Source organism: Pteronotus mesoamericanus, unplaced genomic scaffold (assembly GCF_021234165.1).
Source record: "Pteronotus mesoamericanus isolate MK-2021 breed Mesoamerican mustached bat unplaced genomic scaffold, CSHL_Meso_final contig_272, whole genome shotgun sequence".
NCBI lineage: Eukaryota > Metazoa > Chordata > Mammalia > Chiroptera > Mormoopidae > Pteronotus > Pteronotus mesoamericanus.
In genome coordinates, this window is record NW_026555116.1 from 474,118 (window position 1) to 488,705 (window position 14,588).

General features: G+C 40.2%; 1 gene segment (V, D, J or C); it reads left to right on the forward strand.

Annotated features, from left to right (window-relative positions):
- The first annotated feature begins 1,365 nt into the window (after positions 1 to 1,365).
- On the forward strand, positions 1,366 to 8,435 carry LOC129071911 (T cell receptor alpha variable 9-2-like). The segment is given in 3 exon segments: positions 1,366 to 1,447; positions 1,561 to 1,864; positions 8,360 to 8,435. Coding segments are annotated over 3 exon segments (426 nt in total).
- The last annotated feature ends 6,153 nt before the right edge of the window (positions 8,436 to 14,588 follow it).

The window sequence follows — 14,588 nt, forward strand, 5'->3', positions numbered from 1 at the left end:
CCCTGATAATTCTCAGTGGTTTTTGGTTTTGTTTTATAAAATGGTAGATCATAGAAAATGAACCAAAGAATTGCTTGCCTTTGTTGCTGGCAGTAATGGAAAAGGGCTAGTTTTTAAAAATTTGTGTTGCCATAGGGACATTTCCCCACGCAGATCCCAGGACTTTTTCCCAGAGTCACCTTGGTCTTAGACAGTTATCACAAATGAAATCTTTCAAATGGGTATCAGGCTCAATGTAAGAAAACCACCTGGGGGAGTTTTTAAAATTTTCATATGGGTCTCAATCCTGGAAAATATGTTTCTTGAAATTTATGTTGAGATTCCAGGATCTGTAACTTTAAATCACTCACATTGATTCTGCTATCAGGTGTTGTATGAATAATAGGTGCTATATCTTTAATGATTAGATAGACGATAAAGGAGAAAGTTCTAACTTGTGCTCCAGGCTATTCATACATTTCCACATCTCCAGGGTTCTCTACGCTTTGGGAGAAATTATGTCATAAAAGTTTGGGCACAGATTGTGGCAGATAAATGGTGGTAGAAAGCATTTTTGACTCTAAATCTTCATTAAGGCTATAGGACTAGTATTCCTTGCTCGACTCACATTGGTTAGCCGTCTTATCTTGGAAGAACCAAAATAGTGGGAGATGAAGATATTGTTCTAAGATCTCTCTTTATTCATTTATAATTTCACTTTTGATTTTTTCTCCAGAAAAATTTTATTAAAAAGATAGCATTTCTTACCATTGATAATATTTGAAGACTGAGAAAATGTTGTATGTCATGTAGTAGTGAATCCTCAATGGAAGACTGTTTATTTCTGTTTAATGTAACAAATATTTACTACATATGTAATAAATGTTGGTCACTGTTCTATATTATGTACAATGCTGAAAAGTTAAGAATTACTCAGCCAAAACTAGACTTCGTGTTACTTCCTCTGATTTCAGCCCCAAACCATTTTCTAACATTTGATGGTTTAAAAGCAGGTCCACAATGGATACATGAAAATATAATGTACTGTATTAAAATGCTTGAGAAAATCTATGCTTTCTAACTACAAAGAATACTACCCTGCATGCTGTGTTAAAGTTCTTCCATGTCAGGTATTGTTCTATAAGAAAAAGACCTGAGAGCGTAGGACAGTTGTTGTTCAGGTTTCTAAGCATTATCTGAAGATAGACATGTGCCTCATAAATAAAATCAGAGTTGAGAATGTACTGCTATTTGGGGAGGAACCTAAGAAACATTCTGTCAGTCCCTGTCCACCAGGGGGTGATGCTTCCTAATGTAAACACATTTCCTGGTGAAATGTAGTCTTTGACTTAGCATTTCACTGTGAGTCCAACATTCCCTCATGTGAAGTATCAAGAACATTATTCAGGCAACACTGCGGAGATGAACTCTGCCCCAGGCTTAGTGACTGTGGTACTCTTAGTGCTTGGTAAGTAACATGCCTCTTAAAAATGGATTCTTACTTCTGTCAGCAACTTTTTTAAACTTTGATTTCATTTGAGAACTTTATATCTAAGGTGGCAGAGTTTTATTTTTCCCCAGGACGAACACATGGAGACTCAGTGACCCAGGCGGAAGGCCAAGTGACCCTGTTTAAAGGGGATTCCCTGACTGTGAACTGCTCCTATGAAACCACAGGTTATCCCACTCTCTTCTGGTATGTTCAGTATCCTGGAGAAGGCCCACAGCTCCTCCTGAGAGCCACGAGGGCCGATGAGAAGGGAAGCAACAGCGGTTTTGAAGCCACATATCGCAAAGAACCAAACTCCTTCCACTTGGAGAAAGCCTCAGTCCAGGAGTCAGATTCGGCAACGTACTTCTGTGCTCTGAGTGACACAGTGACAGAAACTGCAGGGGGAGCTGAGGGAAAACTCTGGCCAATGAGTGTCTATGACTGTGTGATCCTTTCTGGTGGATTTTATTATTGAACATCAAATATACAGTACACTTAATACAAATTTCCAATCTTTTAAGCATATTAATAGAGTTGTTGGGCATATTAGACTTCCATACATACAAGGATATTGAATACAAAGGAATGTTTTCATTTAGGAAATAATGTGCTAAAACATGGAAATAAAAACAGATAAAGTATTAAAATCTTTAGGCTATTGTATGACTCCAAATTTTTTCATGTCATATTTTATATAATAAGATATTAAAAATGGCCCTTGCATAAATAAATGTGAGGTTATAAGCCAGAGCATTAAAGCCTGCCTAGACTCAACATTTTACTAAGTGCTTGTGCACAAAAATGTTACACACAGTTTTGATCATTAGGGTTTTTCACCTTTTCTGACTGTGTTTTGAGGTTTAGAAATATGCTTTTATACAGAGTTCATAAAAGGTTGCAAGTTGTGAAACAATGAGTGTCGACGGACCACTGATAAAAATGTAATAGCTGTTATGAACACTTGGTTTCTTTATTCTTTGCCACAGAAACATACAGGATTTTCTTAACTTTGATTTCATCGTTTTCTGTAACTCTTAATTTCTCTTTCCTGTTTTGTCTCTGCCAGCTTTCCTTTCATTCCTGTTTTGTATCTGAAGATTAACTTTTGGAAACTCTGTCTTTATTCTTTTTTCCTAGATCTCATCGTGCAGGACTTAACTTCGCTCACTGACTTGGTGTTCTCTTGGAGTCCCCTGGCCCCTTCAGCAGAATCAGCCTTCCTTTGGGATGACTCTTGGAAGGTGTGTTGGATACAGTGGGTCGGTAGAGGCTTCATTCTCGTCACAAGGGAGCATCTGGAAGAATCCCACCCTATGTGCTCAGCTTCTTGGATATAGCATTTTCTTTTAAGTATTTTTTCTTAAGCAATATGCAACAAGACTTTTTAAATTTTGACTCAATCAAATGCTTTTGTATATGTTTTGATTACTGATATATTTGGACCTATTGCTAATGTTTTGGTTTTGCTTCCCATGCTTTTTTTTTCTTTTTAGTCTCCTGTTTCATTGATAAAAATTTCTTTTTTCTCTCTGCTGATTTGAAAAATGTAAGTTTTCTCTTCTTAGACCATTATCCCATTATCCTTAAATTATTTCTGTGTGTATGTTATTCTATAACATTTCCTTCTATTATATCATTCTTTTGGGATTTAGGGGCGTTCCTGTGTGGGTACCAAATGATGGGGGTGCCCCATTCCTGCAGAGTCTCCCTGGGTTTCCACAGACAGTGAAAATAAAATAAGTCGTTCTAGACATTTCTCAGTTTATTAGGAAAAGGAGGGGGTGATTCCCTCTCATGGAGAATGCCCTAAGCCCATCTCCTGAAGTGGCTTTTTTTGAGAACCATTTGGGCAGGGGTATACAGCATGGATGCAAAGCTCATCAATCAATGTCAAAAGGCTATGTTTACATAAAACAAATAGAGAGCATAGATAACAATTGAAGGAATACAAGAGATTTGCCTCAGGTCAGGGTCTTGTAGACAGGGTGGTGCCCATTCAGCCCTGAAATCTGGGAAACTGATCCCATTCAATATTCAGTGCAAACATCAGGGCTCATTAACTTGAGGGCATTCTTAGCAAAGTTTCATAGGATTTAATACATTCCTTTTCCAGACCTGATTTCTCCCTGGGAACTGCCTGATCCAATTTAGGGCTGTACCTGCCTTAAGTATTGTTTCAAGCCTGAGCCAGGAGAGCGGAGCAGAGCAGCCACGAGATAAGACTTCTGTCAGATAGAATGAGGACTCTGGCCGTGACAGAGCTGAGTGGTGAGGGTCTTTTTCCCCTTCTCTGTGTCCCCCAATTCTTTTCCTGATGGCCCCTATGCGACTGTGCCTGTGTTAGGTTGCCCCTGCCATCGAGAGGTCTTACCCCTCTGTGACTAACCAGGCATCTTCCGGGGCCAAACAGGGTGATGTGAGGGAGGCAGGAGCTGCAGTCCTGACAGAGGGACAGGTTTTGTCTCCTCAGTGGCCTATTTTCCCAAGGGCTCCTTGCTCAGCTCTGGCCTTGAGGCCTTTTCGCCTGTAGGTAAGACTACGGTCCCTGAAAACAGGTGGGATGGTTCCCAACAGGGGATTACCTTTTCTCTTGCTGATTTACTATCTTTTGAATGACCTCAGTGTCTGGTTGAACAAAGACACACCAGCGGTATGGTAGGACAGTAATTTCAGAGAAAGTCTATCAACTCTGCTCTTAAATTACATTTCAATGCAGTTTAGCAGAATAAAGTAGAGAACCATCCAACACAATAATCAGAACAGGACTTTGCTCCTTTCTCCCTCAGAGCCTTTGTCCCGATCTTCCCTCTGCCTGGAGTGACTCTCACCTACTGGCCTCAGGGCTCACTCCTCCACTTCGTCCTAGTCTCTGCTCCTAGAGAATCATGTGTGGATGGGAATAAGGGTGAATTGCTCAGAAAGGTTTGTTGTAGTGTTGTGTTTCATTGATAAAAATCAACATTTTAACTGTTTGTCCACTTCGGAAGGGCTATTTACACAGTAGTATATCCTTAATATGGGAAATGCTGTAGCAGAAGGATCTGTGTGCGTTAAGAGAGACTTAAATTTTAGTCTCTGTTATATAAAATTGAGTTTATAAAACAAGTTATAGCAATGTATGCACAACATGTCTGTTTGTATTATAATAAAACATAAATAAAATACTATATATTTTCTGTTGATTTAAATTTTTAGTAAATAAACCCAAAAGTATCAACGCCAAATTGGTCAGGATGAAGAATTGGAGTGATAAGTGATGGAAGAGTGGGAATTGAGGGTGGTATTCAAAGGGGAGTTTAGTCTACATGTAATGTGTTATCACTTTTAATAATTCACATATTCAAGACTTCTTCCTCTTGTTAAAATTAATAAATAGTCATAAGCCATTATAAAGGTTTAAGCATATTCTTTAATCTTCTCACAAATAAAGGGAAAAAGGAGAAAATGGCACCTAACATACTTCATAAGATTTTGCTCACCCACCCCAGGTATAAGCAGTTTTCTTCCTCTGGGACCACATCCCTGAGTTTTCAGTTCCCTTGGGGTCATCCTCTGACTATATTGTAGTTATCTATATTTTTGTCTTCCCCAGGGGCCTTTACTTTGGATGTTATTCTCTTATATATTCTTAAGGTTTAGTTAATTACTGCATTTACACTAAAATTTCAATAAATTTTTACAGATTCATTACAATCACATTAAACAGGTAAAAAGCACAAGATGTGGTTTGTGAAATTATTTTAAGATAATAATTTTCAGTCCTGGCTGTGTGGCTCAGTGGATTAAGTGCCAGCTTGCAACCAAAGGGTCACCAGTTCGATTCCCAGTCTAGGGCACATGTCTGGGTTTCAGGTCAGGTCTCCAGTAGGAGGCATGAGAGGCAAAACCACACATTGATGTTTTTCTCTCCCTCTCTTTCTCCTTCCCTTCTCCTCTCTAAAAATAAATGGAATTTCTTCAGAAAGCTAAAAATGGAACTTCCTTTTGACCCAGCAATTCCACTGCTTGGGATTATACCCTAAGAATCCCAAAACACCAATTCAAAAGTATCTATGCACCCCAATGTTGGTAGAAGCACAATTCCCAATAGCTAAGTGCTGGAAGCAACTTAAGTGCCCATCAGTAAATGAGTGGATCAAAAAACTATGGTACATTTACACAATGGAATACTACACAGCAGAAAGGAAGAGCTACTACCCTTCACAACAGCATGGATGGAACTGGAGAACATTATGCTAAGTGAAATAATCCAGGCAGTGAAAGATGAATACCATATGATCTCATCTATAAGTGGAACCTAACCAGCAAAACAAGCAGGCAAGGAAAATATGACCAAGCAACTTTGAAAGAAAGAAGAAACTGACAGGGATGGGAGGGATGGAGGGAGGTGGGTAGTAGGGAGGGGAAAGAAAAGGGTCAGATCAAAGTGTTACCGAACAAAAGGACCCGTGGAGTGGGGGATGCCCAGATGCTGTTACTGAAACAACGACACCCTCCTTCCCCAGGATCTCTCGGTTGTGGGTCCTTTGTCTGCGGCCCTTGGAATTATGGCTCTGAATGACAGAGTTTTGTGAAAAGGAAAAGGAACTATTTATTCAAAAGTTTTACAGGTTTGATTAATGGCTAAATGTCACCCTTAAACCTCAAAATCCCTTCAAAACAATCACCAGCACACACACCGTCCTGCCTTCCCCCCTTTGCCCAGTCAGGCCAGTCAGGGGTACCGTCCTTCAGAAGAAAAAGAACAGAAGTCCGGGGCTCCGCTAGGCAGGCCTCTCCGGGTCTCAGCACCATCCGCTGTGTCGCCGCGATCTCCAGCTCTTAATCCATAACCATGTGGCACCTTCTCCTGGCCCACTAGCAAGAGTCCTTTCTCCCCCCCTTCTTCCTGCGCGGTCTTCACACTGTTCCCCAGAGTCTGTGTCCCTTTGTCTCTCCTGCAGGCCCCTGTCTCTCTTTCTCTCTGTTACATTTTCTATTAAGTTTTGAAACCTTCCTGATTAGCTTTGGTGATATGCAAAATAACCCTCTTTGCATATGAAGAATGAAGCTATCCTGTTATTGACATATTAAATGAGTCTCAATGGCCCTGCTGAAGGTTCCCATCCCCCATGGCAGTCTGCCCTGGGGTGGGGAGAATGTATTTTTCTTGAACACCCCAATCTCGGAACCCCATTACAAATACCCTTAACGGGGGCCCTGGCTGTGCCCCATTACAAAGGAAGGGTGTGGAGGACACATGGAGGAAGCCAGGGTGGGGAAGGATTGAGGGAGGGAGGTGGGGGTGGGTGGGGCAGGGGAAAGTGGTGGTGGGTAAATGGAGACAAAAGTATTTGAAAATTAAAAAAATAAATTAAAATTTAAAATATAGTAAAATAATAAATCTTAAAAAAATAATTTTCATGAAATGATGTTTTAAAAATAGGATTTGGCTCTTTTTAAAATTAAGTGATTGGAGTAACATTGGTCAATAAGATCATATAGGCGGATTTGGTTCATTTTTTATCTCCTTTCATTGTAGGGAGTTACCTTGTTTTCTAAGGATCTGCATTTCCTCCATCAGGAAACCAGGAGTGAGTGAGGCTGGGGCAGTGTGACTGGTGAGTCAGCAGGTCTAAAGTCCTCTTTACTGATGGCTTTGGGCCCCTAGGGGGCAAGGCAGGCTTTACAAAAAATAACTTTATCATGGTTCTGAGGGTTGAGCGAGCCCTTAAGAAAGGAGACCAGTGAGCATGTGAGCCAGTCAAATTATAGACAGCACAGATGAGGAGAGGGTTCACAGTGCCTGGGTGAAGTTCAGCTCCGTTTTTCAGCTCTGCCACTCAGTGTAAACTGCACAAAGCTGGACTCCACGTGCTGTCCATGCACTGTGAGAGCGGTTCTCTGTGCCGAGTCACAGGAGTGAGGATGTTGCTGGTCCTTGTGAGCATGGAAGCTCAACAGAAAAAATCTCGATAACCTGTTTTTAATTTTTTAATTGTTATGACTAAAATTCCCCAAACCCACTGACCCAGCATTATTCCTACACCCCAAATATCCTACCTTTTGATATATCTCTGTGGAAGGTGAAGGAACAAGGACAAATTAAAAACAAAAATAGAAAACTGGAGAAAAAGAAAAGAAAAACGGAAACAAAGGGAAAGGACAATATTTAATTCGACAAGCATAGTGTGGTTGGACCAGAACTGGCCGTGTGGGTCAGCAGGGTGCCCAAGGTGGGGATGGGAATGGGAGAGGTGGAAATTAGGTCAGAGTAGACATTACAAAAGTATTCTAATTTTCATCAGGCTAATTTTGTTGTAATCAATTTAATGCAGATAGTGTCTGTATGCCTTGGTTTCTAGGACTCTACAGACTTAAAAAAATGGATTAAATTTGTGCAATACACAACACATGTTGTCAGCTTTCCTTTATCAGAATAATCATATAACTCAATTCTCAAGTTCTCTATCAATCCATGCAATTTGGGAAATAGGGGTCACACTTCTTAGGATTCTTTAAGATCATATGTTATATCCAAGACAACGATTCTTCCAGAAATATCCACCATTCCTCACACATTATCTCACAAACTTCTTATACGTTAATTATTAAAAAAAAAACCAAATGTATATCTCCATACATTGTATATATTGTCCTTTACCCTCCTGCACTGTTGTTACTCAGGATTTTGGAGAGATGACTGTGCATTTCGTTGGCCACTGTGGGTGGAGTTTGCTGTTCAGAGCACAGATGTGACTGGCGTTCAGTGAGCCTTGTGGAGCATATTTACTGAAGAAACAAAATTTGCTTGAGTCCAGGACCCTACATCCTCCAGAGCAGGGGCAAAAAGTCATGAAGAGACACCTGGGATCTCTGCTGTGGCTTTTGTGGGCCCAGGTTGGCTGTGAGTTGGGGCCGTCCCAGATGGGGCCCCGGAGCGGGAGTGTCCACAGCTGACAGAGGGAGAAGGAGGGAGACCTGACACAGAGTTCTGAGATGGCCCCACTTGAGTGTTTCTTGGGATGTTTCACAGGTTTGAAAAATGCATCATTCACCCCCCAGTGACATCATTTGTGTCTGTTTTTCTCTTTCCAAGCAGGGGTGAGAGGGCTGAAGGTGGAGCAGAGTCCTTCAGCCCTGAGCCTCCAGGACAGAACCAACTCTACTCTGAGATGCAATTTTTCTACCACCGTGACCTATGTGCAGTGGTTCCGACAGAATCCTGGTGGTGGCCTCATCAATTTATTTTACTTGACTTCAGGGTCAAAGCAATTTGGAAGGTTAAGCTCCACAATAAATTTTAAGGACCTGTACAGTACCCTGCACATCACAAACTCTCAGTTGGAAGACTCAGCCACTTACTTCTGTGCGGCGGAGGCACAGTGCTCTCAGGTGATGTGCAGCCTGTACCCAAACTGCAGCTGGGCCTGAAGCTCCACCCCTTCCATGGGTCAGGCCTTTTGACCTTTTATTTAGCATTGAACATCTTTGGGTTTTCAAATTTATGTTCCAAAACATTTTTTTTGCCCTTAAATTTTACTTTCCATTACTGTCATTTCATTTTTTTGGCCTTATTTCTTCCCTGAAATCAATTTACAGGTAAAAAGCTCTAATATAAAATGACTAAAACAACTGTCAAGGGTGACAATATCTAATTTCCTTTTAAAACATATCCCCTTGCAAATTACACATATATGACATGCAAATTACTCTGCTGGAAAAGGGTTGGAAAAATATAGGGTGATCAACAAATAGAGATGACTGTGGATGGTTGTACTTTCAAGGAAAAAGGAAGAGAGGGTGTATAATAGATTTTATAGATTGTATTAAGCTTCTATACTCCAGGATATACACAAATATAAGACAAATAATTTTGTTGAGGTGCAAGCACTGTAGCTTATTACATATATTATTTTTAGTACTGATGACACCCTGTAAATATGTACTCTCTGATTTTATGCATGGATAAAGTGAAGGTTGTTGAGTATAAGGGACTTCTTTAAATCAACATTATTATTAAGTTGGTGAAGTTTGGGTGATATGAGAGCTTATACTTTGAGCTACTTCATATGGAAATCTTTCAAGTATCTAATTCAAATGCCTGCTATTGATAAATTTGTACAATGTGTTTATACACATCAGTAATACAATATCCATTTAGTTCATTTTTAAAAATTAAATTTATTGAGGTGATATTGGTTAATAACATCATATCAGTTTCAGGTGTACAATTTCATAATACATCACTCGTATGTTGCATTGTATGCTCACGTCCAAAAGTCTAGTCTCTCTTGGTCACCATACAATTTGCCCCCCTTTTTTATTTAATTTTATAGAGGACAATAATCTTGCCTGAACACCGTTTCCCTCTGGTCTCTACCATATGTTGTCTATGTCTGAGTATTCTTTTGTTCACTTGCTGATTTCTGTTTCATGTCCTCCATATGTGTGAAGTCATGTGAGTCTTGTCATTTTGTGTCTGACTCATTTAATTTGGCATAATACTCTCAAGACCCATCTACATTCTTGACAATGGCAGTATTTCCTCCTCTCTTATGGCTGAATAGTATTCCATTGTATATAGGTACCGAAAATATTTATCTAATCACCCATAGAAGAAACTAAGGTTTTTCCCATATCTTAACTATTGTTGAATATTGCTGAAGTGAACTTAGGTGTACATACATCTTTAAGAATCAGTGTTCTCAAATTCTTTAGATACATACCCAAATGATAGATTGCTGGATCAGATGGGAGCTCTATTCTAATTTTTTGAGGAACCTCCACAATGTTTTCCATAGAGGCTGCATCAATTTACATTCCCACCAGCAGTGTGTGAGGATTACATGTAGGGCACACCTAGATAGCACCTTGTATGAAAGAGCTCCTGAAAATCTTCTTTCTGTTCTATTAAATATCATCACCCTTCCTTGCCTCTTGAGTGAATTTGTTATTCATGCTATTGTAACATACTCAGGTTTGGGAAAGCATGCGGGGAGCTCCCAAGACTCCCCCTCAAAACACCCTTATATGTTGTAGCCACAGAGTAAGACTTCTGGTCACCAAACCTGAAGTTGAAACTTGCATGTGGAACAATGGAATTCCAAGCTGCACTGTCTTTATTATAATGTAAGGACACTAATAGAAGGACTAGGAACCAAAAAATTAAGAGGAAGACAAATGGAGAGTCCAGTGAAGCTGGGAGCACATCCAGCTTCCTGGGCATGTGACCAGTGCAGTTGCAGAAGGAATCCTGTCCTTGGTTTAATATTCTGTTATCCCTTTCTTGACATTCTCCATAGTTTTATCTCTGTACTTGTGCTGTATAAGGGAAGTCCCATAGATGGACACAACATCTGTGTGAGCCTTGGAGATACATGGGGCAGCCGGACAGAGGCGAGAAGCACATGCGGGCTCAGGTCCATGGTCATGGCAGGGGGTGCGTGAGCAAAGCCGTTGTCAGGACCACCTGTTGTGCCTGCTCGTGCTTTCAACTCTGGGGCATTGATGTGCAGCCAAGGGGAGCAGTAAACTTTCTTGGTGAATTGTTATAAAATGAAAGTACATGAATAGATATACACACATATGTAAGATATTTCAATAAAGTGGTTTGGCCGTTTCTTACAAAACTACTCATATTCTTACCATATAATGAAGTCATGGTGTTCCTGGGATTTAACTCAAAGTAGCTGAAAAGTAATGTGCATACAAAAACTTGCCCATAGGTGTTTACAGCAAGCTTTATTCTAAGTTGTCAAAACATGGAAGCTCCAAAATGTCCATCAGTAGGTGAATGGATAAATAGTGGTCCATCCAAACAATGTATTAATCAATTCTCTTCATTTAGTAATGAAGAGAAATGATCTATCAAGCCATGAGCAGATAAGGAGAAGTTAAGTGTTTATTACTGAGTAAAGAAGCCAATCTGAAAAGACTACATACTATATGACTCCAACCATATGACTTAATTGAAAAGGCAGAACTATGGAGACAGTAAAAAGACCAGCTGTTGTCTGGGTTTCAGGGGAGCAGGAAGGAGGACCAAGAAAAGCACAGAGAAATTGTAGGTTGTCGAAACTATCTCAATGATACTCTCATGATGGATACATGACATTATACATTTGTGTAAACCTGTAGAATGTACAACACAAAGAGTAAACCTTACCATTCACTGTGAGTTTTAGGAGATCAATGCAGATTTATGAGTTGTAAGAAATACACCACTCTTGTGGGGAAGTTCATAACATAACAGAGGATGTTGTGTGTATGTTGGGTAGGAGGTCCATTGGAAATCTGTGTACATTTTTCTTAATATTTCTCAGACTCTAAAATGACTGAAAAAGTATAGTTTTAAAAATTTAAACTCACACTTACATAAAAGTAATTTGCATGAACAGGTAAAGAATTTGTGAAAAGTGATTCCTGTGAAAAAATTATCTTATTACAGTGTCTCCCTTCTTTTTTACTTAGTTTTTTCATGAATTGAATTTTGGGGTTAAGTTGGTCAATAAAATTATATACATTTCCTATGTACAATTCTATAATATGAGGGGGGGACCCAAATAAACCAGGAAATATTCTGGATGGCAGGACCCTTGTAGGACAGGCTTTCCCCACTGAGTGAGTGTTCTAGGAACCCATCTCTGTCAGTGTACACACTTGCCTTGTTGTGAGGGTCTGCATTCGGCTTCAGTGATTTTTTGTGAGGACTCTGTCATGTTTACCTGTTTCATAATGGGTGATCTATGAGTGCTCCGGTCCACGCTGCACGGAATGGCCAGCAGCTTTTGATGAAAAGTGGCCTGACCCCCATGCTTCACCCTCCCTTCTCACTGGGTCTTGCCATGAGCACCTTTCTTTTTTTTTTTTGCTTTCCTGGATGAAAAAAGTCCTCAAAGGGAAAATTTTTTTTGTCATTATAGAAGAAGCGAAACAAAAAACTGTAGAAGCACTTTAGAGTTCCAGCTACAATAGAAGCATCAGTAGAAACGTTTTATTTCTTTGTGCAACCAAAAGAAGGATAAAGAAGCAATTTAAAAACAAAAAGCAACCAGAACTGCCAGAAAGTCCAACTGCATGGAAGTCCGACAACCAATGAGTTAAAGAAACTTTCATCCAGACTGGCAGGAGGGGCAGAAAAGGGTAGCTGGGGCAGGGAGGACACGTGGCAAAGCTGTGGAGTATGCGGGAGCGGCAGGGTCTGGCTGACCAGGCATTCTCCCATGGTCCATGGAAAAGCCAGGAAGAACAACTAGGGAGGGAGACAGACAGCAAAAGTTAGGGTTTTAGGATAGGAAACAAAAAACTCAAAACCTCTGGCTGGACATATCCGTGGGGTTTGTGGCAGTGGGAGAAATTCCCAGGCTCACAGGAGTGTTCGTAGGAGAAGCCCACGTGGTCCTAGAACATACAGAAAATTATCCTCCTAGGAATCACCACCTGAAAGGGCAAAACCTGCTTGTGGGCAGCAGAGGGAAATGACTCAAAGCCAGACAAGAGCCGAGCAAGAATCACTGTTTCCTCTCTGACCCCTCCCGCATGGACAGCAGCACAAGGCGGCGAAGAGGTTGCCCTGCCCTGGAGGATACCTAAGGCTCTGCCGCTTACAGTGTAACAGGCGCACGGAGACAAAGAAATACGGCCCAAATGAAAGAACAGATCAAACCTCCAGAGAAAGAACTAAGCGATGAGGAGGTAGACCACCTATCAGATGCACAGTTTAAAACACTAGCAATCAGCATGCTGACGGGATGATTGATTTTGGTCACAAAATGAAGGAAGAAATGAAGGTTATACAAAGTGCAATAAAGGAAAATATACAGGGAGCCAACAGTGAAGGGAAGGAAATCAGGACTCAAATCATGATATGGAACAAAAGGAAGAAATAAAAACCCAACTGAAACAGAATGAAGAAACAAGAATTCAAGAAAGTGAGGAGAGGCTTAGGAACCTCTGGGGCAACTTTACACATTCCAACATGTGAATCATAGGGTGCCAGAAGGAGAAGAGGAAGAGCAAGAAATTGAGAACTTATTTGAAGAAATAATGAAGAACAACTTCCCCACTTGGGCGAAGGAAATAGTCTTCCTGAAAGTCCAGGAAGCTCAGAGAGTCCCAAAGAAATTGGTTCCAAGAAGAAACACACCAAGACACATCATAAAGTTATGCAAGATTAAGGATAAGGGGAGAATCTTACAAGCAGCAAGGGAAAAGGATAGTGTTATCTACAAAGTGCCCATGAAGTATCAGATGATTTCTCAAAAGAAACCTCGTAGGCAAGAAGGAGCTTGAAAGAAGTATTTGAAGTCATGAAAGGCAAGGACTTACATCCAACATTACTCTACCCAGCAAAGCTATCATTTAGAATGGAAGGGCAGATAAAGTGTTTGCCAGACAAGGTAAAGGCAAGGAGTTCGTTATCACCAAGGCCTTATTATATGAAACGGTAAAAGGACTTATGGAAGAAAAAGAACAAAAACTATGAACAGTAAAATGACAACAAACTCACAACTATCAACAACTGAACCTAAAAAAACAAAAAGAAAAACTAGGCAAATAACTAGAACAGGAACAGAATCACAGAAATGGAGATCATGTGGAGGGTTATCAGTGAGGAGGGGGAGGCGGAGAATGGGAGAAAAATGTACAGGAAATAAGAAGCATAATTGGTAAGTACAAAATAGATAGGGGGAGGTTAAGAATAGTATAGGACATAGAGAAGCCAAAGAACTTAATGTACAACGCATGGACATGAACGAAGGGGGTGGAATTGAGGAAGATGAGGGGCACTTCCGGGAGGAGGGATATAAATGGGCAATAAAAATTGGGACAACTGTAATAGCATAATCAATAAAATATACTTTTAGGAAAGAAAGTGCAATGATATGAAGGACACAGAGAGCTAAATTAGATTCTCAGGAAGATATAGAAAGTATGAAATAGATTTCATCTGTAATAAGATGTTCATAAAGGAAAAAATGTCAGAAACACTTAAAGTTATTAAAATCAATGAGTTAAAAAACTTGAGCAGTGGAAAAGCACATCTTTCTTGGGTATTGCATTAAATGAAGAGTAATTTGAAGGTGACTGAGATTTACACATGTAGGAAAAAATATATCAATTTTATATGTATAAA